Genomic DNA, 27,810 nt, shown 5'->3' with positions numbered 1-27,810 from the left:
CTGAACACTTTCAAACCCTGGCGCCTGACCCACTCATGCACCACGCGCAGCCCTAGTGCTGAGAAGCCGCGGGGCTGGCCCGCTCAGGGCCCCAGGTAAGCGATCCTGGACTAGCCTGCAGCGTTGGGGTAGCCAGGGCCCCAAGCTGGGGACGGGTGGGCAGCAGGTCCTGGGCACCTCTGGGCTGCAGCTGTGTGCAGAGATGATGTGTAGGGCTGGTCTGTGCCTTGGTGGCTTCCTGAGGAGCAGGGCAGATACCATGGGGCTGGGCATAGGATTAGAATGTGGACTGCAGCACCAGGCAGAGGCTATGGTGGGACCTGTCCCGACATGGTGCCCGGGTTCACCGTGTGTGGCACCGGCCGGGTGCTCTTAGCTAGGTGTGTCTGGAGATGGCCGAGGGGCTGCGTGGGCATTAGAAGGCTGGTGCCCTTTACCCAGTGATCACACTCCAAGGCTGGACTCCTCCGGGGACACCCACCCCGGCCTGCCAGTGGGGTTCCCCACACAGGCCTTGGTGGGAGGGGGGGGAAAGGTAAGAACTCAGCCCCTCCTTCCCTTAACCCAAACAGGTGCACCTCGGGCCTGTCACGCAGGGATGATGGGGTTTGCAGGGGAACTCCTCCCATCTCCCGGGGGCCATTCAGCCAGGCACGGACACCCTGGCATGGAGTCGGGTATAAACCTGGCAGAGCTGGGTTCCACATTCCTCCACAGCATGGTGAGCCACGGGGAAGTGTAACAGTGACCCTGGCCCCCTCCACAACACATGGGTCCCAGCCATAGCCCCATGAGCCCTGGGCACTGTTAGGATCTGGGTTCAGGATGGCCCATGGTCCCAGCTGCCCGTGTGCAGTGCCTCATCCCCACATTTTTGGACACAGCCTGCTCAAACCCCATCCCTTTGGGCTGTCCTGCCCTCTAGGCCCCCTTGCTGTGGGGAGGTGCCAAAGCCTAGCCCTGCCAGCCTGGTCTTGAGTTCATCTTTAATGCCAAGAGTGGGGTGCCCGGGGAGGAGGCTCATAGTGAGGCCTGGGCTTGGGGATTGTGGGACAGATCTAGACTAGTTTTCTAGTTATGCTGAAACTGGGACCTGGCTCCAAAGGAGGATCTGAGCCCATAACGAGGCTGTGCTCAGGCCCAGCTGAGTGGGGCCTCTGGACACCGCCCGTGAGAGGACCCATGAGAACTGGATGGAGAAGGAGAAATATAGACACCCCCCCCACCTCCCATGCTAGCCCCTCAACCTCTGTTCCAGACTCCATCTCTCCCCCTCACAATTCTCCGTTGCTGGCTCCTCGATATTTCGGATCATGTGAGGTTGATAGGCAGGCCCCAGCCTGGGGCTGGCTAGTCCCCAAACCCAGCAGACTGTAGCAGAGTGACACGTCCTTGTCTGCACAGGAAAGTTGCACCAGGCTAGCTTAGGGCTCTCTCCAACCAGGTTAGTTTAACCCCTGTGTGGACGCACAGATTTCAAGCTAAAAGCAGCGGCTTGCAGTTTGGTTTCAATCTCCTCCCATTCGGCGGAACCTTCATTGACCTAAGCCTAGTTAACGTGGAATAAGCCTGTCCACACAGCCTAGCGCACCGCTCTAACAAAACCAACCTAAAACCTGATTTAAGTTCAGCTGCTGCAGCTTTCCCTTAGCTAGGGCCCAAGAGCGCACGCCAGAGCGCGCTTGATTCTCTCGATCAAAATGGCAGAAAGAAGGACGGTTGTCCACATGAGAACATCACTCTGATTTCATGCAAGTTTCCCCTCTCACTCCCCTTAGAGGAAGCCTGCAGTGTCTCTTTTGGGGCCATAGAAGTTACTCCACTGACACCTTATTTATAGGTATCAGAATGGTAGCAAAAACAATGAGGAGTCCTTGTGGCACCTTAGAGAATAAGTTTATGCCCAAATAAATTTGTTAGTCTCTAAGGTGCCACAAGGACTCCTTGTTGTTTTTGCTTAATTATAGGTGTGGCTTTAGAGCCAATACTGAAACCTGCGTCGAAGGCTGCACAGATGCTCAGATGTCGGTTTTCCACTAGGCTGATTTCAGTCTAGCTTAGGTCAGCTGCAAGCAGAGTTAATCTAAACCCAAACAAGCTGCTTTTACACTGAAATCAGAGCCCACGCAAGGGGTTGCATCAGCTGAAGTGTCTTGGTTTAAAAGCCAATCTGTGACCTTGTCCACACACACAAATGTCCTGCTGTCGCTCTCCCAGTCTAATGAAAGGGTGGGGAAAGCTGTGCCGGTACAAAGGGGTTTGTCCCGGTGTAAAGGGGTTTACACCGGGATCGCTTATTCCATACAAGAAGGGAAATAAGGCGCCTTTATCCCAATGTAATGGTGTCTGGTGCTATCGGTGTAGCTAACAAATCCATCCCCTAGTCGACATGGCTATACCGGTGTAAAACCTGGGTGCAGAGCAGGCCTGAGTTAAACCGGTGCAATTTCCCATGCACCAAGACAAGGAAGCAGGGGAGGACCCATCCCCTTGGCCCTTTCCAGCCTGCTGGCACGCTGTCTCACGTCCTCACTCCCTGTCCGCTTTCCCTGCGTTCGTCCTTTGGCGTCAGCCCCCCAAGTCTCAACCCTCCCAGAAGCTGGACAGCTGAGGTGAGCCCGTGCTCTCCAAGGCTGGACCCTCTGCTGCCAGCAGCCTTACCAGTTGTTCCCCCTGGCCCAGCCAATCAGCCTCGGCGGCATGCAGTCTTGCTCAACTGCATGGTTAAGCCAGCTTCCTCCAACGGCCGGTGCGGGGACAGTGGCGGGGAGGGGGTGGGGAATCTCTCTGAGCTGGTGCCTTCTCTCCTCAGAGCTCCTATGTCAGCACAGAGGATGGATTCCCGTGGCACTGGAGAGCCTGGCCCATAGGGCTGTGCTGCCTGGGGCAGAGAAGCAGTGCCAGCCCTGCCCATTGCTCAGTTAGCAGAGTACTAGGGAACAGTTGCTCCCGCCACTTGCTTACAGCCTTATTCCTCCCCATTGTCTTTACCCCTCTTCCCCCTACCCCGGTCCATTCCTCCCCTGTACCCTTCTCCTTCCCCTCCCTCCTGATGGCAGGGAGCAGGGAAGCTGGCACTGCCCCTGGATCCCGCTAGCATCGTCCCTCCTGCAGCTCCACAGAGAGCCTGGAGCCGATGGGCCCCAATCCCTGGCTGGGGTCACTCGTTCAGCTCTGTTGGCCTGACCGGAACGACAGTGACTTACCTCAGTGGAGAAGCTGGCCCAGTGGGGGCGGAGCGGGAGGTCTGTAATAGGCAAGTAATGCAAAGAGACAGACAAATCATTGCCAGAGGCTGAGTGGGGAGTGTGGGACTAGCCTGAGCCATGAGCGACTGCAGGGGGAGGAGGGAAGGCCTGGCTGTGGTAAGTGGCAGGGGTCTGCAAGGGGATATGACAGCCCGCGCTTTAGGGCACTGGGGGGTGAAGGTGTAGGGCAGCAAGGAGCGTCACTCTCTGGCTAGCTCTGAGGCAGGGTTTGGGGGCGGTGCAGAGGCAGGAGCGACACATGATTCTGCCAGGAGGGGCAACCATAAGTGGCATCGGGAGCATCAGGGCAGAAAGGCTGCTGTGGTGCCTTGCAGAAGCCGGAACCCCTGGGGCGGCAGCTGCAGCGGGGCCATGCCAGCACCGGCACCATGCCCCCGGGTCAGAGGCTGCAGCTGTGCTGTGCTGGCACCATGTCCACCCCCCTCACACTCTGGGGGCTACAGATTTGCCCTAGCAGGAACCAGCCAACAGACTTAGGCCAGAGTTTTCACCTGTGTTTGAGGCCCGTTCCTGGAAGTCCAGCTCCACCTCATGGGCCTGATTGCCAGAAGTGCTGTGGGCTGAGATGCTCTGCTCTGTTGACTGGGCTGACGCTGGGCCACTTGCCCGCTGTCTATCCAGGCTGCACTGGCCAGCCCCAGAGAGGAGCAGGGGACCTTGTTGCACCCCTGCTGGCAGCTGAGGGGATGCTTTGTGTTTTCCAGACACCTTTCCCCCGATGGCTCATTGATCCTCTCTGAGCCTTGGCCCGCCAGGACCTGTTTGCACCCTGTACGCCTCAGTGTGAAGGCTCCGCTGCTGGCACAGCATGGTTCAGGACTGCTCGGCATGCTCTGGAGTTCATAGCTCCAGTCTGCCAGGCCAGGCAGCGATGGACAAGGTTGGCACGCCCGGCCCCTCTGCTAAGAAACATGTGCGGCTGCAGGAGAGGTGAGCAGCAACAAGGCACCGATGGGCCTTACAGGCCATGTCCAGGGTAGAGGGCTCTGAGCAGTGCACAAAGCCGCCTTGGCAGAGCGTCAGCAGGCAGCGTCGGGGAGAGGAGACAGCAGGCTCTAGGCTGCTTGCTGCTCTGAGCCGCCAGCTGGCCCCCGAGGAAGACAAGCCCTGGATTTAGCCCCCAGTCAGGCCTAGGGACCCCCAGCAAATGCATTCCAGCTGGACTCAGCCTGCAGGAGGGGTGGGGAGCTGCCATCTGCACCCACCACAGCTCCTGCGTGGCCATGGTTTGAGAGCACTCATTGGGCCTGTTTTATACCCAAACCAACAGCAGCCTGGCTCTTATGTGCGTTGGGTGCCCAGTCAGCTGCTAGGGGCTGCAGGGCCCGGAGCAGGTGCTGCTAGGGGCCAGTCGGGCAGGGGGCTGCTCCAGGCTGGGTTTACAGTTGAATTGCCTGACCCTAATCCAGGGCCTTGGAGAGTCACTCATCAGTCCAAGATGGCGGTAAAGTGCTCTTCCCACCCCCACCCCAGAGCCTGGGAGCACCTCCCCTCACATAGCCTCAGGGACCTCTGCTCTGCCCCCACAGCATCCTCCCATTAGAGCCCCACATCCCCACCCAGCACAGTGTCCTCTGCAGAGCTCTGAGCGCCCAGACTTGCACCCCCCACCTATTGACTCAGCCTGGGGGCCAGGGATGGGGATGGGGGCACAGCTTCAGCTTGACCAGCCGCTCTGCCTTGCAGGAGAGGCTCCAATGTGTCTCTGGTGCTGGACATGAGCTCGCTGGCGAGTGTGGAGCCCATCCGCTCCGTCTGCACCCCCCGGGACATCACGCTGCGGTTCCTCAGGACGTCCAGCCATGTCCTGACCGGCGTGGAGCTGCAGCAGCAAGCCAGGAATCTGGCACAGCTCCAGGAGGAGTTCTCGGTGAGACGCTGGCTCTGCCCTTCGCCCACCCATCCCAGTCTCATCAGGGTACCCCCTGCCCTACAGTCAGGCTGCTCCCCTCCCACCAGCCCTCCTGAGGGCACACCCGTCAGCCTGGTGTTCTGTACCCCCCAGGGGAGGGCACTAGATCTACCTAATCCGTTGCCAGAACTGACTGGGCATCCCCCCCACTCTACAGAACGGTCTAGGGGACTGAGCATGCGATTCTCCAGGGCACGGCCCTCGCAGAGTGGGCCATGCTGGCAGAGCTGCTCTCTGACCCCCCAAGGGAATCAGGCCCAGTGCTGGTGGGGCGCAGCTCTCCTCAGCTGGGAATCTGGATCATTAGTACGTACAGGAAGTGTTCTCTGCCCCCTGGGTTGTTTGTCTCTGCTCTCATTACCTGCCCATGCCAGGCGAGTTATGCTGGGGGTCTCCATCCCTGGGGCAGTGGGAGCAGGCATGGTGCCCAAGGCTTATGCTCAGGTGCCCCGGGCACTGGCTAGGAAGGGCCCTTCTGTAGCCTGGTCTGGAACAAACTCTGCCAACAAGCCCTTCTCACAATCTTGTCAGGAGGGGCCGGAAAATGGGTCCCGCCAGAACCCAGTCCTGCTGGCAGAGTCCTGGGGGGCAGCAGGCCTCTCTCTGAGCCTGGCGCAGCCAGAATGGCGGTGAAGGGATTTCAGCAGCTATCTCCTTTCCTTTCGCAGAAAATCCCCCCCAACTTTGTCAACCCAGAGGAGCTGGACATCCCTGGACGGGCCTCCAAGGACAGATACAAAACCATCCTCCCGAGTACGTGCCGCTCCCTCCTGTTGTGTGTGTGTGGGTAAGCTAGGGCCCGGGGGCATCCGGAGAAGGTTCTGCTTGGTACCGTGTGTCCTGGGACAGTGGGGGGTGCATCCTAATGAGCATCCCCTGGGTTTCAGCCCAGCTGCCCCGTTTCTCCTAGACGCCTGGCGAGTGATATTCAGCCGATGGTCACTGAGCTCTGTGCATACATGCGGGTTCCTTGATGGATTTTGCCCCTTGCTGTGAGGGCCTGGGACTCAGCATGTTAGCGAGGGAGGGGAGACCGGGCCGAGGTTGGTCCTGCCTTGCAGGCTTCACTGCTCCAAGGCTAATCCCGGCTCTGTCTCCTAGATCCCCACAGCCGCGTCTGCCTCAGGAGAGCCGGCAGCCAGGAGGAGCAGGACTACATCAACGCCAACTACATCCAGGTGAGTGTCTGCCCGTCCTGAGACCCGCAGAGCCACAGGAGCCAGAGCTCTCCACATGCCCACAGCCCTGGGACTGGGAACCCAGTTTCTCTGATCTGCAGGACCGGGCGAGGAGACCTGGTGGAACATTTAGGTGGGCAGGACATGGCGTCCCCTGAGTCATTTTGGACCTGCGTGCCAGGGGGTGCTGGCTGCCAGCAGTGAAACCTCTGCTGGGTGCTTTGAATCCATGGTCACACAGCGGCAGACCTGGGAATAGACCTGCAGCCATTTCTCTCCCATTCCTTCCAGCGTCCTGCCCCGACTGGCTCATCCCAATCCCTGCTGCAAGCCTGTGCACAGGGCCCTTTGCTGTAGATCACTCAGGCTAGTGCCACATGGCCCGTGGGATCACGCACGCTCCTCACATTGGACCCTGAGCCATCTGCACGGCCTCCAGACGGCTACAGGCAGCCAGCCAGAGTCTAGCTGCAGGGTTGCCAATTCTCGTGATATTCAGGGTGTCGGGAAGCCCCAGCACCCAAGAGCCTGGGATTGTGTGGCAATCTCAGTGTTCACTTAAAAACCCTTCGTAGCCTCTGTGATTGCAACGCAGAGCTAGAAAAGGTGACCCTGGAGGCTACTAACCCAGGAAAGCAGCCAAAGAACCTGCCTGGAGCTTGCTCTTTTCCTTTGCAAGCTAGTCTCATGGGGAGGGGCGCCTGACTCGTGATTTTTAGATGACAGGTATCCCTGGGGGAGTGAATGGGGCCTTGCCCCCATCCCTTGGGGACACTGTGACACTGAGCTGTCAGCTGCCCTGAATCTACAAAGGGACATGGGTCTAGACTGACACTGCTTCCCCACTCTGGCTTGCAGCAGAGGTAGCGTGACCTAGTGGATAGAGCACTAGACTGGCCCTCAAGAGACCCTGGATTCTATTCCAGGCTGTGCTGCTGGGGCTGGTCACTTTGGGTTAGGTTCACAAAGGGATTTAGGCACCTAAGTTCAACATTCAGGTGCTGCTTCTGCCTAACCTTGTAGGCACCTGCTTCCGCCAGGTGGTGCATGCAGGCATGGCTCTGTCCTAATGCCGCCGAGCAGCTCAGAGCACTGAGACAGGACTCTCAAGTGAGGCATTCCCCTGACTAGCTTACCAGTGGGGCTCCATCCCATCCAAGCTCTCCTACATCCCAAGTGAGGGCCCCAGCTACCAGGCTCTTACCTACAGTGGGGTGGAGGGAGGCTCTCTCTTTGCGGCTGGGTGGGGGGCTGCAGGAAAGGGCTGGCCTGGGCACCTGGCTCAGGGCTGAGACTTCCCCTGGGCAGCAGGTGCCTAGGTGTTAAGGCATTGCAGTGCACCTTTGTGAAGCTACCCTTCCTCTTGCTCTGTGCCTCAGTTTCCCCATTTGTAAAATGGAGATTGTGCTACTGCCCTCCTTTGTAAAGTGCTTTGAGATTTACTGATAATAAGTGCTAGAGAAGAGCTGTGTGTTTTATTATTAATGGGGGAATCCCAGCCCTTTTGAAGTGGGGAATTTCCATTGGGTGTGGAGGAAGGACTCAGAGAAGTGGGTGTCAGGTAGGAATTATTTTATTTCACCTGTTTGATCCAGCCCAGCTAGGCAGTGACTGATGTGCTCATTGGCCTGAGTGACATGAGTTGATGGGTCTCCACCCAATTCCCAGGGATTAGGTCTCCAGAACTACCAGCTCAGCCAATGCCAAGTGGTGGGAGCGGTGGGATCCGGGAAGCAGGGAGGCGTGTCTGCTGGCTGGGACGGGAGCAATGTCTCTATCTAGAACTCTGCTCCCAAAGGGAGGTTCAGCAGATTGAGTTTCCTACCCGACAAACACACAGCGCATTATTGTACCTTGGGGAACATAAACGAGGTAAAACGCGTCAGAGCTTTACAGGAGGAAACACTAATGCAGAAACACCCTCTGTGCAGTGCCATTTCAGACTGATTTGGTGGCCATGCCCTCTGGTGGTCAGAGGAAGTATTGCACCCTCCACTCACCGGCGTTTACAGAGTTGTGAAACATTTTCCATGGGAGCCAACATTTGAAAGCAACGAACAGGGACTTGCAGGTGGAGAGTAAGGGTCAGTTTGTGATCCCCACTGAAACACACCAGGATCAGTTAAACTTGGGGGGCCAAGAGAAAGCAGGGCAAAGGTTTAATTAGCACCTCAACGAGGTGCATGCTCAGTTCACAGCAGTCCCAACCCCGCACAGGAAGCTTCCGGAACCCATCTCCTGGGCGAATCTGAATGGATTTGCTACCAAATGAGAGAGGGATTGGAGTAATAACACTTAGCAGGTCTCCTCTTCCCAGAACTTCACAAATACTCATTCAGCATCATCATCCATGTGGGCCAGATGGGTAAACTGAGGCACAGAACAGTTAGGTGACTTGCCCAAGGATCGTCGAGCACATCAGTGTCAGAGCTGAGCTTAGCTTAGAGGACTCCTGACTTCCAGTCTTATGGTTAGGCTACAGGCACCAAGCCTGAGTCTCTTGTAAGGTTGCAAGTCTCATTGATGCAGCTGTCTGAACACAGGTAGCAGACAGTTAAGGCCTCAAGAGGTGTTTGATGGGGCAGTCCAACAGTCAGTCCTGGACCCAGTGTAACACTGCATCGCTGTGTAAAAATGCGTCATGTCACAGGTACACACAGGGCTGGCTTTAGGCCAATTCCACCAATTCCCCCGAATCGGGCCCCGCGCCTAAGAGGGCCCCACGCCCAGTGGCAGAGCCGCCGGGGGGGAAAAGTGCCTGAGAATCCCTTCCCTGGCTAGAGGCTTCTTTCTAATTTTTACTCACCCGGTGGCGCTCCGGGTCTTTGGCAGCACTTCGGCGGCGGGTCCTTCACTCACTCGAGGTCTTCGACAGCACTTCAGTGGCAGGTCCTTCAGTGCCGCCAAAGACCTGGGGTGAGTGAAGGACCTGCCTCCGAAGACGAGGAGCACCACCCGATGAGTACAAGCCCCACGTGTTTTTTTAAGTGTGGTTTTTTTTTTTTTTTTCAGTCATCCCTGCTGGGACCCCGTTGAAACTGTTCACATCGGGCCCTGCACTTGCTAAAGCAGGCCCTGGGTACGCAGTGGTCATGCCAACGGAGTGTGAGATCATTGCCCTACCCATATGTGGGCACATGCATATGTGCACATACACACACACACACACACACACACACTTCCCTTGTGCATACCCTCCCCTTGCACACTTACACATTTCCATATCTGGATTCTGCCCTTACACACACACACACACACACACACACACACTCTTCCATATCTGATTTCAGTGTTTCGCAAAACCCACTCTGCATAGTTTCAGCTTATGCCACTATATAAAAATAGCTGTAACACAGCAGGGAACTGGCTAATTTGTGTCATATTTGAATATCTGACAGGACATGATCTATTTCAAAGATCTCTCCAACACATTTGATGACACATCAACCCCACACGGAAATGAGCCTATTTCCAGATGAGGTTTCACTGTGAAAACCCTTTCTGCAGTGAGTAGCTGGTAGGGATAAGAACTCACCTGTGCCAGACCCCCGAGACCTTTGCTGTGGGTCCTGTGAGCTGCCAACCTCTGTCCCCTAAAGGATGAATTCTCTACACTTCTCTGACAGAACAGCCCCTGCAACTCAGCACTGTCGGGGGGCCAGAAAGGGCAAATCCTAGCAGAAAACCCCTCACCCTAGCCAGCAGATGTGCAGGCGAGAGGCAGTGGATGGACACAGGTCCTACGGGTAGTAAATCCGAGGCAATCTTCCCATCAGGCAGAAGTGCTGAGCGTGCACAATGGCACTCATGCCCAACGGGAGCCAGGGGTGCTCCATGTCTCTGAAAAGCAAACCTGGGGTCCCCGAAATGGAGATCCTCAAACCTGCTGCAGGCCCAGGTCACACAAGGAGACTGTGGTAATGTCAGGACTGGAGCCAACATCTTTCCTGGGCCTGCTTCACAGTGCCAAGCGTCCTCTTCAGCCCCTTAGCCTAGAGCAAAGGGAGAGTCCCTTACCCTTCTCACTGCTAGCATCTCCCTGCTCCCGCAGCTCAGGGTTCAATGACAGAGCTCACAGTTTGCTGAGTGGGCTAAAGACTTTGCAGCCAGACATGCCCCTCTTTCCCCAGCCAGCTCCTGACAGCACATTCTTGCTAGTTGGGATGAGAGGAAAATGCAGCCTCTTCCCCTACCTCAGCTGGTGCTCAGTCTAGCTCAGGGGGCAGAGCATCCCAATGGGTAGAGCACTGACCTTGGTCTCAGGAGATCTGAGTTTTATTCCTTGGCTTGCTGGGTGACCTAGGGCAAAGTCTCACTGTCTCACTTTCCCCACCTGAGACATCGGAATCATGACTTTCATTTCCTGTGAGATCTGAAATGGAGAAGAATGAGGTATTATTATTGGTGGGGCATCATCCAAGTGCCCCTCTGACCTCTATCCCATGTGACCTCTGCCAGCCCAGTGTGTTGGGCTGCTGAGCTCACTCCTGTGTGAACCCCCTTGCACTATTAATATTGCTAACTTCTGAACTATTCAACACTCTGTGATGGGGGCCAGGTTCTAGGACCCTGTGTGGAGGTGCAGACCTATTCAACCGACTCACCCTGGCAGCCAGACCAGGGAGGTCTCATTAGTTCCAGTGCAGGATTATAAATGGTTGGAAATGTCTCTATTAAAAAAAAAAAAAAAAAAAAACAAGGCTAAGGGGACTGATGGAAGGTCCTGCGGAGAGATCCCCAAAACGTAATCAGCTCATGGAGTGTTCATCCTAAGATAAAGGGAAGGGACAGGCACAAGCCATTTGCTTCTGTCATCATCATGATCATTCTTCCCGCACTATCAGACGCATAAAGCAGAGGTCAAACAGCGCCAGTCATCCCTAGCCTGGGCTCCTTTATGCAACTTCAGTCATTGTCATGCTACAGAGTGTGCCACTAGGGCCCCTCTGTCTCTTGCCCTGGGTGCCCAAGCCTAATATTGGGCATTCTTAAAAGACACCCCAAACATGTCCCTCTCTTGCCTTATTACTTATACTGTTGTAGGTAGCTGTGCTCATTCAAGAGCCTCCTCGTTGTCTCAGTACATTGGACTTTGCATGTGCCACGCAGACACCTGCATTGCAAGCTGTTCAGGTTGCAATCGATGGACTTATGATTTTGCCAGCTCTCTGCTCCAGTGCAGAGGCTAGTTAGAACGGTGCTGCTACAGAGCTTAAATTAGCATGATTAGCAAAACTACCAATCTTCCATATCCACCACAACCCCACTGTGGCTTATGGGCTGAGAGACACAGAGATTCCTGGCTGTTGTCCCTGTCACGGACTCACAGATCGTGCCCGCTCTTGGCTCTGTGTGGTCCGTGGGGAGTTCCCCTTTCAGTGTGACAGCCCTTCTCGGGAGTCCACTCTCTTTTGGGGTCAGACCCCTCCACCTTCTGGAGCCGCACCTCTCCGAGCCTTAGCACACCTGTTTCTTGCTGTGGGTCCCCTCAGGGAGTCCACGCGCTCTGGATCCCCAAGGCCTCCTCACCCCCGAATGGGTTGATGCAACCCTGTTCTCTAGACCAGAGCAACTCTCAGCCAGCATGAAACAGAAGAATTTATTGAGAGGTGAATACAGCACAGGAAACTCTCAGGGCCTCGGGCCTGATCTTACTCAGCACAACACATCCCAGGCTCCCTGCCTCCAGGTGAGCTCTGCCAGCTCCGCCTCTCTAGCCCAGAGCCCCCCTGCTTCCCAGCTGGGCATCTAATATCCCCGGCCCCAAGCCCTGCCTCTGTCCATTGGCTTCTCTCCAGATAAACAGGGTCATAAACACTATGGCCTGAGTCTCCTCTCTTCTCAGCCCTCTTCTGGCCCCTCTGCCTGGAACCGGCTGGTCAGGTCACCGGGGTCCTCTCTTCGCAGCCCATTGTCCTCTCACTGGCCAGAACCGGCTGTGACTCCTGTGCTGGGTCTGCGGGTCACCAGGTCACCAGTCGCTGGGGTCTCCATCCTCCCAGCCATCGGCTGGGGTCCCAAGTTCCCTCTCCGGTCCTCTGTAACAACAAACTCCCTTTCCCCCGACCTCGTTAAACCCGTAACACCTGGGGACACAGAGTCCCACTCCCTCTGCATGCAACCCACTGGAAAACACAGAAAAACCAAGAAACCTCCCCACTTTGTCACAGTCCCTGCCAATGCAGCTTGTACCTAGCCCTCTCTCCTGCCTCTGTCCCTCCTAGGGCTATGGAGGGCGCGCACGAGAGTACGTCGCCACGCAGGGGCCCATGCTGAACACGGTGGTGGATTTCTGGCAGATGGTGTGGCAGGAGGGCGCGCCGCTTATCGTCATGATCACCAAGCTCAAGGAAGGCAAAGAGGTACGGTCTGGGCTGGCTTCGCCCCTGCTGGCTGTACAGTACCCAAGGGAAACGGGTGTGTAAGCCGGTCGTCTCGGGGCTCGTCCCTCTCAGGCGCAGCGGGGAACCAGGGCGCCTCCTAGCACACTGCAGTCCGGGTAGGCTTAGCCCCTCCGCAGGTGTTGAGGGGGTACAGGGTCTGCAAAAAAGGTAGAGCCCCGGCCCTCTAGCCGGGGTCGGGGCTCTCAAACTAAATAAGCCTCAGCCCTTAGACAGGGCGGGCAGTAACAGTTCAGGCTCAGGCCTCTAGCAGGGGCTGAGCAAACACAGTATCAGCCCAGGCCCTTGGCAGTGGGGGCAGGAGCAGTTCAAGCTCAGACCTCTAGCAGGGGCTGAGCAAACACAGTATCAGCCCGGGCCCTTGGCTCGGGTGGGGCACCAAACACAAGTCTAGTTAGCTCTGGCCCTCTGGATCAGGACAGAGCAGTGGCAATAGGCGGGAAGAGGGGGAGTCTGCCACCCGGTTACGGGTGGCAGGGGGAATGCAGGCCCTCCCACTCCACTGCGTTCCAGCCCGGGGCCCTAGCAGCGGTCAAGACCCGCTGCGGTCAGTGGGGATCCTGGCCACAACACACTGACATGGGTTCGGGCTCTTCAGGAGCCAAACCAGGGTCGGCTACCCCCGGGCCACTTCCAACCTCCCCCTCTCTGGGTACCTGGTCCTTGCCGGGGTCGTCTGGGGGGTCCCAGACCATGGGCTCCTCCGGGTACCGGTCGTGGGGAAGCTCAGGCCACTCCTTGGGGTATCGGGCACACAGCAGGTCAGGCCGACGTTCCTCCGGGTACCGGGTCTGAGGCAAGTCCAGCCAGCGCTCCTCCGGGTACCGGGCGCGGGGCAGGTCCGGCCAGCGCTCCTCTGGGTAGCGGGCGCGGGGCAGGTCCGGCCAGCGCTCCTCTGGGTAGCGGGCGCGGGGCAGGTCCGGCCAGCGCTCCTCTGGGTAGCGGGCGCGGGGCAGGCTGGGCCCGGCGGGAGCGCTGGGGCCAGGCTTTTATACTTCCTGTCCCGCCCCTTGACTTCCGGGGGGCGGGGACAGGCCGTGCTGACTCCGCCCACTAAGGCACCTGCTCTGGCTCGTCCCTCTCAGGCGCGGCGGGGAGCCAGGGTGCCTCCTTACACACACCTCCCTCAAGGCTGGCTCCCGGGCAACGGGGCCAGGCTCGTCCAGGCCCCCCAGGCGGGAAAGGAAGTCTGCGTTGGCGTGGTCCTTTCCCACCCTGTGGCGGACGGTGAAGGCGTAGGGCTGCATGGCTAGGTACCACCGTTGAAGCCGCATGTTGTGGTCTTTCATCCGGCATAGCCATTGGAGGGCGGAGTGGTCGGTGACCAAAGTGAACGGGGCCCCAAGGAGGTAGTAACGCAGGGCATCGCAGGCCCACTTCGCCGCGAGGGCCTCCTTTTCAACGACTGCGTAGTTTTGTTCTCTGGGGAAAAGCTTCCGGCTGATATAAAGAACCGGATGCTCCTCCCCATCCACCTCCTGTGAGAGGACAGCCCCGAGCCCGACTTCCGACGCATCTGTCTGTAGGACGAATGGTCGCTGGAAGTCCGGGCTAAACAAGACTGGCTTGCTGCAGAGGCTTGCCTTCAGTGACTGGAAAGCCTCGTCACACTCGGGGGTCCAGCGTACGTGTCGCAGGCTGTCCTTGGTAAGGAGCCCGGTCAAGGGGGTGGCCATTGCTGCAAACTGAGGAATGAACCGCCGATAATAACCCGCCGGCCCCAAGAACTGGCGGACTTGGTGCTTCGTGGTTGGCGGTGGACAGGCGGCAATGGCCTGAACCTTGTCCACAAGAGGTTTCACTTGTCCATTGCCAATGGTATACCCCAAGTAGGTGGTCTCATGCCAGCCGATGCAGCACTTCTTAGGGTTGGCCGTTAACCCAGACTCCCGCAAGGACCTTAGGACGGCGGCGACCTTGTCCAGGTGGGTTTCCCACTGCCAACTGTAGATGACCACGTCATCTAGATAGGCTGCGGCGTAGTCGTGATGCGGTTGGAGGAGGCGGTCCATCAAGCGCTGGAACGTTGCGGGTTCCCCATGAAGGCCGAAGGGCATCCGCGTGAAGTGGTATAGGCCGGTTGGAGTGGCAAACGCGTTTTCTCCCGGGAGGCCGGATCCAGGGGAATCTGCCAATACCCCTTGCTTAAGTCCAGGGTCATGATATAGCGGGCCTCTCCCAACCGGGCCAGCAGCTTGTCTATTTGGGGCCTGGGGTAGGCATCAAATTTGGAGACGGCGTTAACGCGCCTAAAGTCAATACAAAAGCGCTGGGAGCCATCGGGTTTAGGCACCAAGATGATGGGACTACGCCACTCACTGTGTGATGGCTCAATTACTCCTAGGTCTAGCATCGCCCGTACCTAGTCTTCAACGATTCGCCTTCGGTGATACAGCAGGGGTCTGGCCGTGGCCCGGATCACCACCCCCGGCTCCGTCTGAATTTGATGATAGGCCATGGAGGTATACCCCGGCTGGGCCGTAAAAGTGCGAGGGAATGCTTGAAGGAGGCAGCGGGTTTGCTCAAGCTGCTCTTCTGTCAGCGTTTCCCCAAGCTGGGGCCCCTCGGGGTCTTCCGTAGTGTGTACCTGGGGCCCTAGTTCAGGTTCTGGTGGACAGGGATTGATCAGCAACCCTTCTCGTTCCCACCAGGGTTTAAGAAGGTTAACATGATACCGTTGGAGCTCTTTCCGTCGGTCGGGCTGACGAATTTCATAGGTGACGGGGCTCACCTTTCGCACCACCTCGTACGGGCCCTGCCATCGAGCCAGGAGCTTGAATTCGCTGGAGGGGAGGAGGAGTAAGACCCGGTCTCCAGGTTGGAAGTCCCGGGTGCGCGCATCCCGGTTGTACGTCTGGGTCTGCATCTCTTGGGCGGCTTTTAAGTTTGCTTGTGCCAGGGTCCCAGCCTGTTTGAGATGCTCCTGGAGCTGGATCACATATTGCAGGAGACCCTGGGTGGGTGAGGGGGTTTGCTCCCAGGTCTCCCTCATCAGGTCCAACAGGCCCCATGATTGGCGGCCATATAATAGCTCGAACGGCGAGAACTTGGTTGAGGCCTGGGGGACCTCTCGCACCGCCAAGAGCAAGGGCGGGAGTAGCTGGTCCCACCGGCGGAGGTCTTCTGGGGGGAATTTCCGCAACATATCCTTGAGGGTGCGATTAAACCTCTCTACCAACCCGTCGGTTTGGGGATGGTACACCGAGGTTCGCAGTTGCTTGATCCCCAGGAGCCTGCACACCTGCTCCAACAGCCGCGAGGTGAAGTTGGTCCCCTGGTCCGTGAGGATCTCCCGGGGCAAGCCGACGTGGGCGAAGACCTTAACCAGCTCGCCTGCGATGGTGCGGGCGGTGATGTTACGGAGCGGAACCGCCACGGGGAACCGGGTGGCATAGTCCAGCATCACAAGTACGTACTGGAACCCCGCAACACTCTTAGGGAGGGGTCCCACCAGGTCCATGGCCACCCGCTCGAAAGGGGTCTCAACTAACGGCATCGGGACCAGTGGTGCCTTGGGCGTCCTCGCCAGCGCGGTCAACTGGCACTCCGGGCACGAGGTACAATAGTCCTTCACCTCACGGTATATCCCCGGCCAATAGAAGCGCCCCAATATTCGGGCTAGGGTCTTTTCAGTACCCAGATGTCCGGCAGCCGAGATGTCATGGGCCAGTTTCATGACCGCCCGTCGATGACAGCGGGGTATGAGGAGTTGTGATCGGGGCTCCCTGGTGTGTGCGTCCCTCTCGACCCGATACAAGCGGTTCTGTCGCAACTCAAAGTGTGGCCACCAGGCAGCTCGCCCGGGATCGAGGATCATTCCATCCACGGCGGCAAGCTGTTCATATGCCTCGCTGAGGGTGGGGTCAGCTCTTTGGTCCCGGCAGAAGTCCGTGGGGGCCGAGGGATCCCTGGCCTCGCCTGGGGAGGCATCGTCCCCGTCCTCGGCGGCGGGGTCCCCCGGGGGGTCCAGCTCATCCTCTTCCATTTCTGGGGGGCCCCGCTCATCATCCTTCCCTTCTGGGGCCTCTCCTTCCAAAGCTGGTACGGGACCCAGGCCGCCTCTGGCATGTCGGCGTAGGACGGCCGGAAACCCGGGCCAGTCCCGGCCCAGGATCACTGGATACGCCATACTCGGTGCGAGACCTACTACCATCCGTCGGGTCTCCCCATCGATTGTCAGTTGGACCCAGGCGCTGGGGTACGGCCGTACGTCGCCGTGGATACATTGTAAGCAAATTTCCCCCAGGCGTGCATCCGCCGGGGGACCTAAGTGGTTGCGGATTAAGGTCTGTCTGCAACCGGAGTCGAGGAGGGCCACGGTCGGGTACCCCTCAACCATCACAGGCGCCGTAATCTTGGCGGGCTGTCGGCGCCGGGCCCGAGCCTCCCCGGAGCAGACTTGGCCAAAGGTACACTCCATTTGGGGGCAATCCCTCTGGAGATATCCCGACTTGCCGCAGAAGAAACAAGGCCCTAGGTCGGGTCGTCCGACTCGGGGCCGGGTCCTGGGGGAGTCCCTTGCGGGGTTCCCGGGCACCTTCCGGGGAGCGGGAGTTGGGGCTTGGGCCGGCCGTGCTGGTGGGGCTGCAGCCCGGGTGGGTGTCGCCTTCTTCTCGGGGTTGGGGCATTCTGGCCCCAGTGGGGTTGGTCGGCCTGTCGGGCCCACCGGGGCTTCTGCCGCCAGGAAGTCCTCCATCCGGGTGACAGCGGCAGCCAGTGTTGCCGGTCGATGACGGAGGACCCAGGCCCTTCCTCGCGATGGCAGGATGTGGGTGAACTGTTCAAGGATCACCTGCTCTGCTAGCTCTTCCGACGTTCGGGCTGCAACCACCGCCGGCAGGTCTCCCGCAGTTCCTGGGCCACCATACGAGGCCGGGCCCCCGTGGGGTACGTCAGGCCCCTGAACCGCTGTCGAAACGTCTCCAGGCTCACATCGAGGGCGTCCAGGATGGCAGATTTCACCTGCCTATAGTCCTGGGCGGCCTCGGCAGACAGGCCTCGGTAGACTGCCTGAGCCACTCCTGTCAGGTACGGCACCAGGATGGAGGCCCATTGGTCTGGGTTCCACCCCGCGACGGTGGCCACCCGCTCAAAGGTGACCAGGAAGGCCTCCGGGTCATCCCCCGGGCCCATCTTGGTCAGTCGGATCGGTGGGCCGGGCCCCGGGCCACCATCGGTGCCCCCCGACTGGACCCCCTCTCGGGGCCCCCGCTCTGCTGCAAGGTGCTGGAGGCATTTCAGCTGGAACTCCTGCTGCTGCTGAACCAGGTCCTGGATCAGCTGGCGTTGTTGAGTCCCCAGCTGCTCGACGAGCTGCTGCTGCTGCTGAAGCTGGGCAGCCTGCTGCTCCTCTTGCCGTCGTGACTGCGCCGCCTGCTGCCGATCCTGGTTCTCGGTCAGAAGGGCGGCGAGGTAGGACAGGTCCGTCTCGGGGGAGGGGGATTCCTCTCCCACGGCCCCCCGTTCACCGGCATTAAGGGACCGCGCCCACATCCTGGGCGATGTACCCTCCCAGTGGTGCTTCCACGTGTAAGCCGGTCGTGTCGGGGCTCGTCCCTCTCAGGCGCGGCGGGGAGCCAGGGCGCCTCCTAGCACGCTGCAGTCCGGGTAGGCTTAGCCCCTCCGCAGGTGTTGAGGGGGTACAGGGTCTGCAAACAAGGTAGAGCCCCGGCCCTCTAGCCGGGGTCAGGGCTCTCAAAGTAAATAAGCCCCAACCCTTAGACAGGGCGGGGCAGTAGCAGTTCAAGCTCAGACCTCTAGCAGGGGCTGAGCAAACACCGTATCAGCCCAGGCCCTTGGCTCGGGCGGGGCACCAAACACAAGTCTAGTTAGCTCTGGCCCTCCGGATCAGGACAGAGCAGTGACAAAGTCAAAGGGGGCCCAGCCCTTGGTTCGGGCGGGGCACCAAACACAAGTCTAGTTAGCTCTGGCCCTCTGGATCAGGACAGAGCAGTGGCAATAGGCGGGAAGAGGGGGAGTCTGCCACCCAGTTACGGGTGGCAGGGGGAACGCAGGCCCTCCCACTCCACTGCGTTCCAGCCCGGGGCCCTACCAGCGGTCAAGGCCCGCTGCGGTCAGTGGGGATCCTGGCCACAACACACTGACATGGGTTCGGGCTCTTCAGGAGCCAAACCAGGGTCGGCTACCCCCGGCCCACTTCCAACCTCCCCCTCTCTGGGTACCTGGTCCTTGCCAGCGTCATCTGGTGGGTCCGAGACCATGGGCTCCTCCGGGTACCGGTTGTGGGGAAGCTCAGGCCACTCCTCGGGGTATCGGGCACACGGCAGGTCAGGCCGACGTTCCTCCGGCTACCGGGTCTGAGGCAAGTCCGGCCAGCGCTCCTCTGGGTAGCGGGCGCGGGGCAGGTCCGGCCAGCGCTCCTCTGGGTAGCGGGCGCGGGGCAGGTCCGGCCAGCGCTCCTCTGGGTAGCGGGCGCGGGGCAGGTCCGGCCAGCGCTCCTCTGGGTAGCGGGCGCGGGGCAGGTCCGGCCAGCGCTCCTCTGGGTAGCGGGCGCGGGGCAGGTCCGGCCAGCGCTCCTCTGGGTAGTGGGCGCGGGGCGGGCTGGGCCCAGCGGGAGCCCGGGCACCAGCATCTGTCCTCTCCAGCAGCCTGCACCCAACTGAGCGCTGGGGCCGGGCTTTTATACTTCCTGTCCCGCCCCTTGACTTCCGGGGGGCGGGGACAGGCCGTGCTGACTCCGCCCACTGAGGCACCTGCTCTGGCTCGTCCCTCTCAGGCGCGGCGGGGAGCCAGGTTGCCTCCTTACAGGGTGGCATTTAGCCACCACTCAGAGCCGGTGACAGTGGGGGCTACAGCTTTAACCCCTGACATGGGAGACCATACACAGAATGAGGATGAATCAAAACTGCTGTGAATTGGAGCTTTCTAAATATGGGGCTCGACTATCCTCTCACGTACACCAGCTGTATGCTGGAATAACCCCTTTAGCCCCAGTGGATCACTCCTGATTTACACCGGGGTGAGTGAGGGGGGATCAGGCCCAGTAGTGTCACTCCTGATTTACACTAGGGTGAGTGAGGGGGAATCGGGCCCAGTGGGATTACTCCTGATTTACACCGGAGTGAGTGGGGGGGGATTAGGCCCAGTAGGGTTACTCCTGGCTCAAACTGGGGTTAATGAGGGGTGATTGGGTCTAGTGGGGTTACTCCTGATTTACACCAGAGTGAGTGGGGGGAGATTGGGCCTGGGGGGGTTACTCCTGATTTACACCAGAGTGAGTGGGGGGGGGAATTGGGCCTGGAGGGGTTACTCCTGATTTACACCAGAGTGAGTGGGGGGGGATTGGGCCCAGGGAGGTTACTCCTGATTTACACCAGAGTGCGTGGGGGGGATTGGGCCCAGGGGGGTTACTCCTGATTTACACCAGAGTGAGTGGGGGAGATTGGGCCCAGGGGGAGTACTCCTGACTCACACTGGGGTGAGTGAGAGGGGACTTGAGTCCTGTGACCGTACACTTTGAGCTGCACTTACCGACCCTACCCTGTACCAGGCTCTCCGCAAAGGCTCTTTGGGAAGCTGTCTGGCTGATGAGCTAATGGGATAAGGAGGCTTAGGGCAGCTGGCGGGAGAGGGAGCAGGGACGGCGATATGTCCCCGTTCATCATGTGTCCCCACGCTCAGCACTGTCCCCTGCTGCCCCCATGAGCCACTGTGCCAGCCACACTCAGACCCCAAGCGGGTGCCCTTGGCCGCTCCCTCACCGTGAATCCCTGCCTTCCAGAAATGCGTCCATTACTGGCCTGAAAAGGAAGCCACCTATGGCCCGTTCACCATCCGCCTTCAGGGGGTGAGCGAGCAGGCGGAATACACAGTCCGGGATCTCTCCCTCCAGGTGAGTCGGAGGCCCCGAGCCCAGGACTGATGGGGGAATGGGGAGTGCGGAGGTGGGGAGCTGGGGCGGGGGTGGGATTGAGCAGCAGTGACATATGTAATGTGTAAGTGGATAAAAGGATCCATCCCAGGAAGGATGGGGGGGGGGGGTTAATTCCCAGCACCAGCCCTCTCCCCGCAAGTGGCCAGAGATAAGGGGAGAGCTGCAGATCCCCAGCCCCTACCCACTCCCTGCTCTCAGCGACGCTGGTGCAATCCGGGGTTTCGCCGTTGAATCAAATGGAGTGGGTGTAAATCTGGAGTCAGTGGAGTGAGTCCAGATTTACACCGGTATAATGGAGGGGAGAGTTTGGGCCATAGCACTTTGAGGTTGAATTTCCTTTGGCAAGTCTGTCAGGGCAGAGGGAGGGGGACAGGGGCTGGGGATCCCGCCGAGTGAAGCCTCAGGAAAGACCTGCCTGTCTGCATTGCTGGTGATGTCCCCACTGGCTCTGCATAGTCAGACCATGCTGGCCTTAGCTCCAGTGTCTGGGTACCTGTCTTTGGGAACAGGAGCCCCCCAGGACTGGAAGGGCAGTGCTCACACCGTATCCATCCGTATGCCATTGAGATCAAGGACGTAGTCAAAGAGAGATCGGACATTTACACGGATAGCAAGACTATCCAGTGTGCAAGTTAATGCAGACAAAGAGTATTGGAACCTAGAGAAAGCCTGGTGCCCAGAGCTTCATCCAGTCTCTAGCTATTAGAGATCAGGAGGAGACCTTCATGGGAGCAGGTTATCCCATGTCTGCCTGCTCTGGGGTTCTTGCACCTTCCTCTGAAGCAGCTGTTGCTGGACACTGTCGGGGCCCGGACACTGGCCTGGATGGGCCTGGGGTCTGATCCAGTCTGGCCAGGCCATGTTGCTATGTTCTTGTTTCTCTTTCACTCCGATGGCTGGGAAGCTCGAAGGTGAATGTCGCCTGGTGAAGCATGTCTTCTTCCCCTCCTGGCCCGACCAGCAGGCCCCCGAGTCAGCCAAGCCCCTGCTGCACCTGGTGTCGGAGGTAGAGCAGATCCTGCAGGCTGCAGCCAGCACGGGGCCCGTAGTCGTTCACTGCAGGTGAGAGCCTTCCCTGCACCCCAGGGTGGGAGGAGGAGTATGGAGTCTGCTTCTGCCTGAATGGGCTGGCAGAGGTTGGGAGGGGACCTTTGGCCACCCAGCCGAGCCACTTGGAGAGGAAGAGCATGCAGCAGGAACCCGCCCTCTTTCCTGTTGCTCTCCTCGCTACACCTGCAGGTGTGAACACTGGTTGAGAGTCTCTTCTGCTCCCTTCAGTCCTGGATGCAGTGGGTTGGCTTCACAGCAGGACTCTGGGAACTGAGGCACGTGCAATGGGCTGAGTGCCATGCACGCACTTCTGAGGCTGAGCTATCCTGCTGTTGTCCCTGTGAATCCCTCCCTAGGCAAGTGACTTCCTCACAGAGTTTCCATGCCTGCTCACTGACTCACCACGTTACTGACAAGCGAATCCTGGGCTGGTGGAAGACATCCCACTGACCTAGTTAGCCTTTGGCCCTTCAGGCTCTGTGGCCAATTGATCAGCTGGCCTCTCGGGGTGGGAGGATGGCCTGGGAATTGGGAGACCCAGGTTTGAGTCCCAGCTCTGCTACAGACGTCCAGTGTGACCTTGGGTCAGTCACTTTGGCTCAGTGCCTAACCTTTGTTGACATCAGTGGAAATCTGGGCCAGAGCCTCCTTGTGTCTTGGTTCCCCTCTGGTACCTTGAGGGTAAAAGCACTGCCCTGCCTCGCAGGTGTCTGAGATTGTGAGGGGCTCAAATACTGCAGTGATGGGGGGCCATAGACCTAAGCAAGACAGGTAGCTGATCCTGGAGACAAGGGACCAGTTGTGAGTGAACAAAAGCAAGGACCATAAGGAACTAGCCTCATCCAGCCAGCTTCAGTTTGATCTGCCTTCTGTGTCCCATTCAGTGCAGGGATTGGTCGGACAGGCTGCTTTATTGCTACCAGGATTGGATGCCAACAGCTGAAGGCCAAAGGAGAGGTGGATATCCTGGGGATAGTGTGCCAGCTCCGCATAGACAGGTACGTGCAGAGTGACAGCAATGGGCCCAGGCCACCTAGGCATGAGCAGTTGGGCAGAGCCGGGAGGAAGCACTTGGTGGTCCCAAAGCACTCGGGAGAGGCTATAGATGGAGAGAAGCAGGAGCTGGTGGGGGGATTGCCCTTGCATTAAGGGGGTCAGTGAGAGAAGCACAGCAGTGAAGGGGGGTGGCTTGGTTTCATACAAACACTGCAGGAGAACAGGAAGAGAACTTCAAGGGAGCGGTGCTCGCTCTCCTGACAGCGAAACTAGCTTTGGATCCACTGCCCTGCTGCCGAGGAAGGAAGCGACAGGCTTGAAAACAGAGTGATTCATTCCAGTTGGTGTCTCGCCGGGTCCTGCAAGAGCCAACCCTGGTCTCAAATGAAAGCCACTTTCCATTGACTTTCCTACTGAGGTAGCCAGACCCAGTGTCATTGGATCCACATTACGGGTCAGGCTTTCAAAAGAACCCAGCACCCTTTGGGGCATCAAAATACCTGGCCAGGTTTGCAGAACAACCCGGGGTGTATAGAAAACCTGACTCCAACTGTGAGCGCAGAGCATCTGAAAATCTCACCCAAACTGCCCATCCTGCATTAAGCAGGATGTTCCACTACTGGATCTGACCTGCCTCAAGCCATATAATCATCCTCAAGGCACAGGGAATTGTCTTCAAAGCACAGCCCCCGACAGGTCAACAGATCCTTGTCATTTCACCCCACCCACCCTAGCGTTCTACATGTGGGATGGCCTCTATGAGACAGAGGTCAGAGCAGCCCTTGCCACAAGCTGGACAATAAGCTATTTTGGCTCCCACAGTCAGGGCCAATGGATCTTAGGAACTTCAAGGTGCGAGATTGTCATCAAGTGACTGCTTTAGAGCTCTACAAAGAGTTGCTCACTTATTTACCCAAAACCAAAGAGGATCCCCTTTCAGGAGAGTCTAGTGCAAGTCCTTTCACCATCCTCCCAGGGCTTGTCCATTGAGAGGGCCCCATATCCCTTGCCGGCTTTCCCAGGATACATTGCATCCAGGGATAGCAGAGACTCAGTCTGCTCTAGCTCCCCACAACCTGAATGAATTTCGCTTGAATTCTGACCCCAAATGCTGGAAGGTCCAATCCTTATGGTCCAGTTCTTCAAGACTGTGAGTTTATTTTTCATTTGTGGCCTTCAAAACAGAGCATTCAAATCCCATGTCTGAACACTGCTATCCACACTTGGATGCTGAAGCAGCATTTACTTGTTCCAGTAAGAATCTAGAGCAGAGACAGATGCTGATCCATTACAACAGGGGGATCCTGACTTCAGTGGAGTTACTCCACATTTGCACCAATTGAAAATCAGCAGACTCTGTCCTGGCTGGGAACCGCCTGCTAAGGCTTCCAGATCTCCAATGCTGCTTAGAGAATTCCAGGTCAGCGAGGTTGCATTTAACTGTAGTTATTTGGGAATAGCAGACAGGGCTGGAATGCCCATGCAGCTGACAGTTTTCCAAGGAATTAATCGATCAGGTGGCCGCAGTTTAATTAAACCTTGCAACAGACCATCTTTTCTTCTTCCAGAGGTGGAATGATTCAGACCAGTGAACAGTACCAATTCCTCCATCACACGCTGGCTGTGTATGCTTCACAGCTCCCTGAGACGACAGGCCCATAATAATCCCAGCCATCTGCTGGGCTCTGACTTTCCCCGGGGCACTCTGAAGTCTCCAGCGTCTGAGCCGACAGTAGAGCTACCAGGAGAGGGCTCCAGCTAGCCCTGGCTCCTTTCTGCTCACATCATGCCACCCTGACAGCATGAGAGGAACTGTGGCACCCTTGAACGACTGTGGCAAACCCACCCTGAATCACGCTAATTACCTCCTGGCATCCTGTAATTGCGGTAATTAACTAGAGCCGCTTAGAAGCGTCCCAACACACAGCGATGCATTGCTAGCACAGGGTTGGTTTGTGGGCAGGTTTGAACAAAAAGAGGGCTTCCGGTGGCTTTTGTTGGTGCCATTTGCTATGAGCGTGAGGCCAATTTCACGGATGGAAACGGGCTTTTGCTTTCTAAACCTGTGGCATTCTAGCCCCGACCAGCAGACTGTACTAAGGAACTGGATATATGCTAGGAGCTGGAGCATGTTTTGCATTTGAATCCTCCAACCAGTTACTTCAAGTGTGGACTGGAGCTGGTTACATTACATTGCAAATAAATAGCACCCTTGATTCTGTTTGTGAATCCTTTGTGAGTAAATGTTGATTCACAGGAGTGACTTCGCTCTTTGGAACGGCCTGGAGAGTTGATGTGAACAAATCTGAGTGCCAGAGTCTTTGCTAATGGCTCACCTTGACTATTTACTGTTCACAGTGTGTGGCTGGTCACCTAAGTGACCTGCTGACAGAGTGGGTGGGCGTGAGCAGTACTGGGCTCACCTGGCCTCCGCTTCATGCGTTCAAACCTGGGGAATTTGCAGTAAAGTATTAGGGAAATGAATTCCATGTAGTGGGGGAGCCAGAAAGGAAAGGATTCACCAGTATAGTGCTTGGGCACTCAAGTGATCTCTCACCACCTCCCTTGCTAATTTCCAGAGGCAAGGGACTATTGCAGGTTCCTCCCAGAGATTCCCACTCCCATGGAGTGCCCCAGGGCTCTTGCAGAATGGGAAAGGGGGGAGCTCTGTGGCTTCCACACCCCCAAAGTGCCATGCCTCTGGCAGGTTTAATCCCAGGGGACCTGCGGGAACGTTTATGCAGGGAGAGAAACAGCCTGGGGAATGCTCTTGGGGACACGGGTCCTGACCCAGACCAAACTGTCAGAGACTAAAACTTGATGCCTGTTTGGTGGCTGATGTGAAATCAGTTGGGGAGTCTCCCTCCACAGCACAAAACCACAAGCATGACTGGCACTGATTGGCTCCCTCGCTGACAGTCTGAAAAAAGGGTCCAAGAAGTGAATGGCTGTGGAGATCAAACTCCCTTCTCACCTCTAGAGGTCACCTTTGGACAGGGGTAGGTACACGGGAGGATTGCCTTGCTGCTGCCCATGCTGTAACTGCCCTGGGAATAAGCAGATCTCCAGTGCCCTGGGCTGTCAAAACAGCATTTTTCATTGTTTGCATAGCACCCAGCACACTGGGATCCTGGTTCATGACAATGCTCCACGGTGTTACCGTAATACACCTAATAATGTACAGCGCCTAGCACACTGGGGTCCTGGTCCATGACTATGGCTCCGCGGTGTTACCGTAATACACCTAACCATGTACAGCACCAGCACGCTGAGGTCCTGGTCCATGACTATGGCGCCACGGTGTTACCGTAATACACCTAATAAGGTACAGTGCCTAGCACACTGGGGTCCTGGTCCATGACGATGGCTCCGCGGGTGTTACCATAATACACCTAATCATGTACAGCGCCCAGCACACTGGGGTCCGGTCCATGACTAGAGTTCCTAGGTGCTATGACAATAAAAATAATAATAAATTCATCAGCATTAAATCCTCATGAGAAAAGAAGCTCTCACTCCGGGGCTGTGTGGTGCAGGTCGTATTTGGATTTAATAAAGCAAGGCTTTCTTCCTGCAATAGGCATTCCTGGGGAATGAGGATGTGTGTGGAGTCCCTGACACTGCTGATAAGGCCCTGATCCTGAACTCCGTGTTGTGTAGCCTCATCCTCCCCGACAGCACTATCCCGCTTGCCCAGCACACCTTTTGCTGAGCCGAGGAGCTGCTCCAGATCTTGCTGACTCTAAGCAGCAAATTCAATGGGGCTTCGGGGACAGCTCAGGGAGCATTTTGGTCATAAAAATAGCCAGTACTACAGAAATTGTAATGTATTTCTGAAGCCTGTCATCCCTTATTAGCTCTTCCCACATGTGCTTGCCGATGCTCCTGCTAGAGTGTTTGTCAGGGCAATTATTATAACAGAGGATATAATATTATTTGCAGTGGTGCTGTAGCTGTGTTGATCCCAGGATATTTGAGAGACAAGGTGGGTGAGCTAATATCTTTTATTGGACCAACTTCTGTTGGTGAAAGAGACGAGCTTTCCAGCTTCTTCCGGTCACCAACCTGACAAAGAGCTCTGTGTAGCTGCAGAGCTTGTCTCTTTCTTTCACCAGCGAAAGCTGGCCCAATAAAAGATATTAGCTCACCTGCCTTGTCTCCCTGATATAATATTATGTCAATTTCTCGGTTTTTATCATCATGTCCTTAGAGGCAGAGAGGAGTAAAAAGCATATCATTTTCTTTATAAATAGCTTTTGAATGAAAGAGAGAGGCAGCCAGTCATTTCAGCCCTGGAGAGGAAAGTCAGCCATTTGAGCCTCTCTGTTTAAACGGCTCTGTGTAGCTATTAAAATGCAAAGTGCCATCAGCGCTGTTGGGTCTGGGTTATTTCCTATCCCGTAGCAGGCTGCACCTTGCATAGAATGGATACTGCCATGTGGAATGTTGCAAGAGATGGCAGTTGTCTGTAACTCTTGTTATGGACTAAGAAGAAGTGTCTTGCTGATCTGTGATCTCAGCCAATAGCAGAAGTTGGATGGTGAATTTATGGTTTCTTCTGTGTGTTTGTTTGTTCCTAGTGTGGATCCTAATATTAACACCTTCCTCACAAACACAATCTCATGAAAGCCCAGAATATTACTCTCCACTTGCTATGTGTCCTAACAACTGCGCTCTATGACTGGAAGAGAGATATAACCGCCCTGGTTTAATGAACCTTTCACTTAAGATGTGTTTAACAAGGATTGCCTCTGTAATGGTCCATTTCCTTCAGCGTGAGAGACAAATCTCACACAAACCTCTCCTTAGTCCGGTTGACCTGGGACTGGAAATTGCTCAGGAACAGGATTTCCCCAGAGATCCTGGGTCATTTTTCTTTTGAGTCAGGCCAGAAATACTGTAAAAACAGCCCCGCTGTACTATTGGGATGGTTCCGCTTCTGGTCCCAGGCTCTGCAGAGGGATGTGAAACTGGAGGTGTGCTTTTTTGGAGGCAGGTTGAGCGTGGGGTGGAGGTTGAGTGTGGGGCAGAGGTTAAGGATAATGCTCACTGTATCCTTATCCAGCTGACCGTCTGTGGCCATGACAAGAATGTGATCTTTCCATGGCAG

General features: G+C 57.1%; 1 protein-coding gene across 1 annotated transcript; it reads left to right on the top strand.

The window, feature by feature from the left end:
• The first annotated feature begins 11 nt into the window (after positions 1-11).
• Positions 12-24,921, top strand: PTPN7 (protein tyrosine phosphatase non-receptor type 7). The gene is made up of 10 exons (XM_050956359.1): positions 12-95; positions 3,974-4,199; positions 4,956-5,139; positions 5,850-5,934; positions 6,283-6,359; positions 12,584-12,721; positions 20,502-20,612; positions 21,559-21,716; positions 22,589-22,702; positions 24,269-24,921. The coding sequence occupies exons 2-10, from the start codon at positions 4,078-4,080 to the stop codon at positions 24,360-24,362; spliced, it is 1,083 nt and encodes a 360-aa protein (XP_050812316.1). The 5' UTR covers positions 12-95; positions 3,974-4,077; the 3' UTR covers positions 24,363-24,921.
• Positions 24,922-27,810: the final 2,889 nt, after the last annotated feature.

Source organism: Gopherus flavomarginatus, chromosome 5 (assembly GCF_025201925.1).
Source record: "Gopherus flavomarginatus isolate rGopFla2 chromosome 5, rGopFla2.mat.asm, whole genome shotgun sequence".
Classification (NCBI taxonomy): Eukaryota; Metazoa; Chordata; order Testudines; family Testudinidae; genus Gopherus; species Gopherus flavomarginatus.
Note: the sequence above shows the minus strand (reverse complement) of the source record. Positions and strands in the feature narration are given on the sequence as shown.

Excerpts from the sequence above, each read along its gene's own strand:
- PTPN7 (XM_050956359.1), top strand. The coding sequence starts at position 4,078 with ATGGTTCAGGACTGCTCGGCATGCTCTGGAGTTCATAGCTCCAGTCTG. Across the intron at positions 4,200-4,955 it reads CATGTGCGGCTGCAGGAGAG|GAGAGGCTCCAATGTGTCTC; the intron begins GTGAGCAGCAAC and ends TCTGCCTTGCAG. Across the intron at positions 12,722-20,501 it reads AGCTCAAGGAAGGCAAAGAG|AAATGCGTCCATTACTGGCC; the intron begins GTACGGTCTGGG and ends CCTGCCTTCCAG.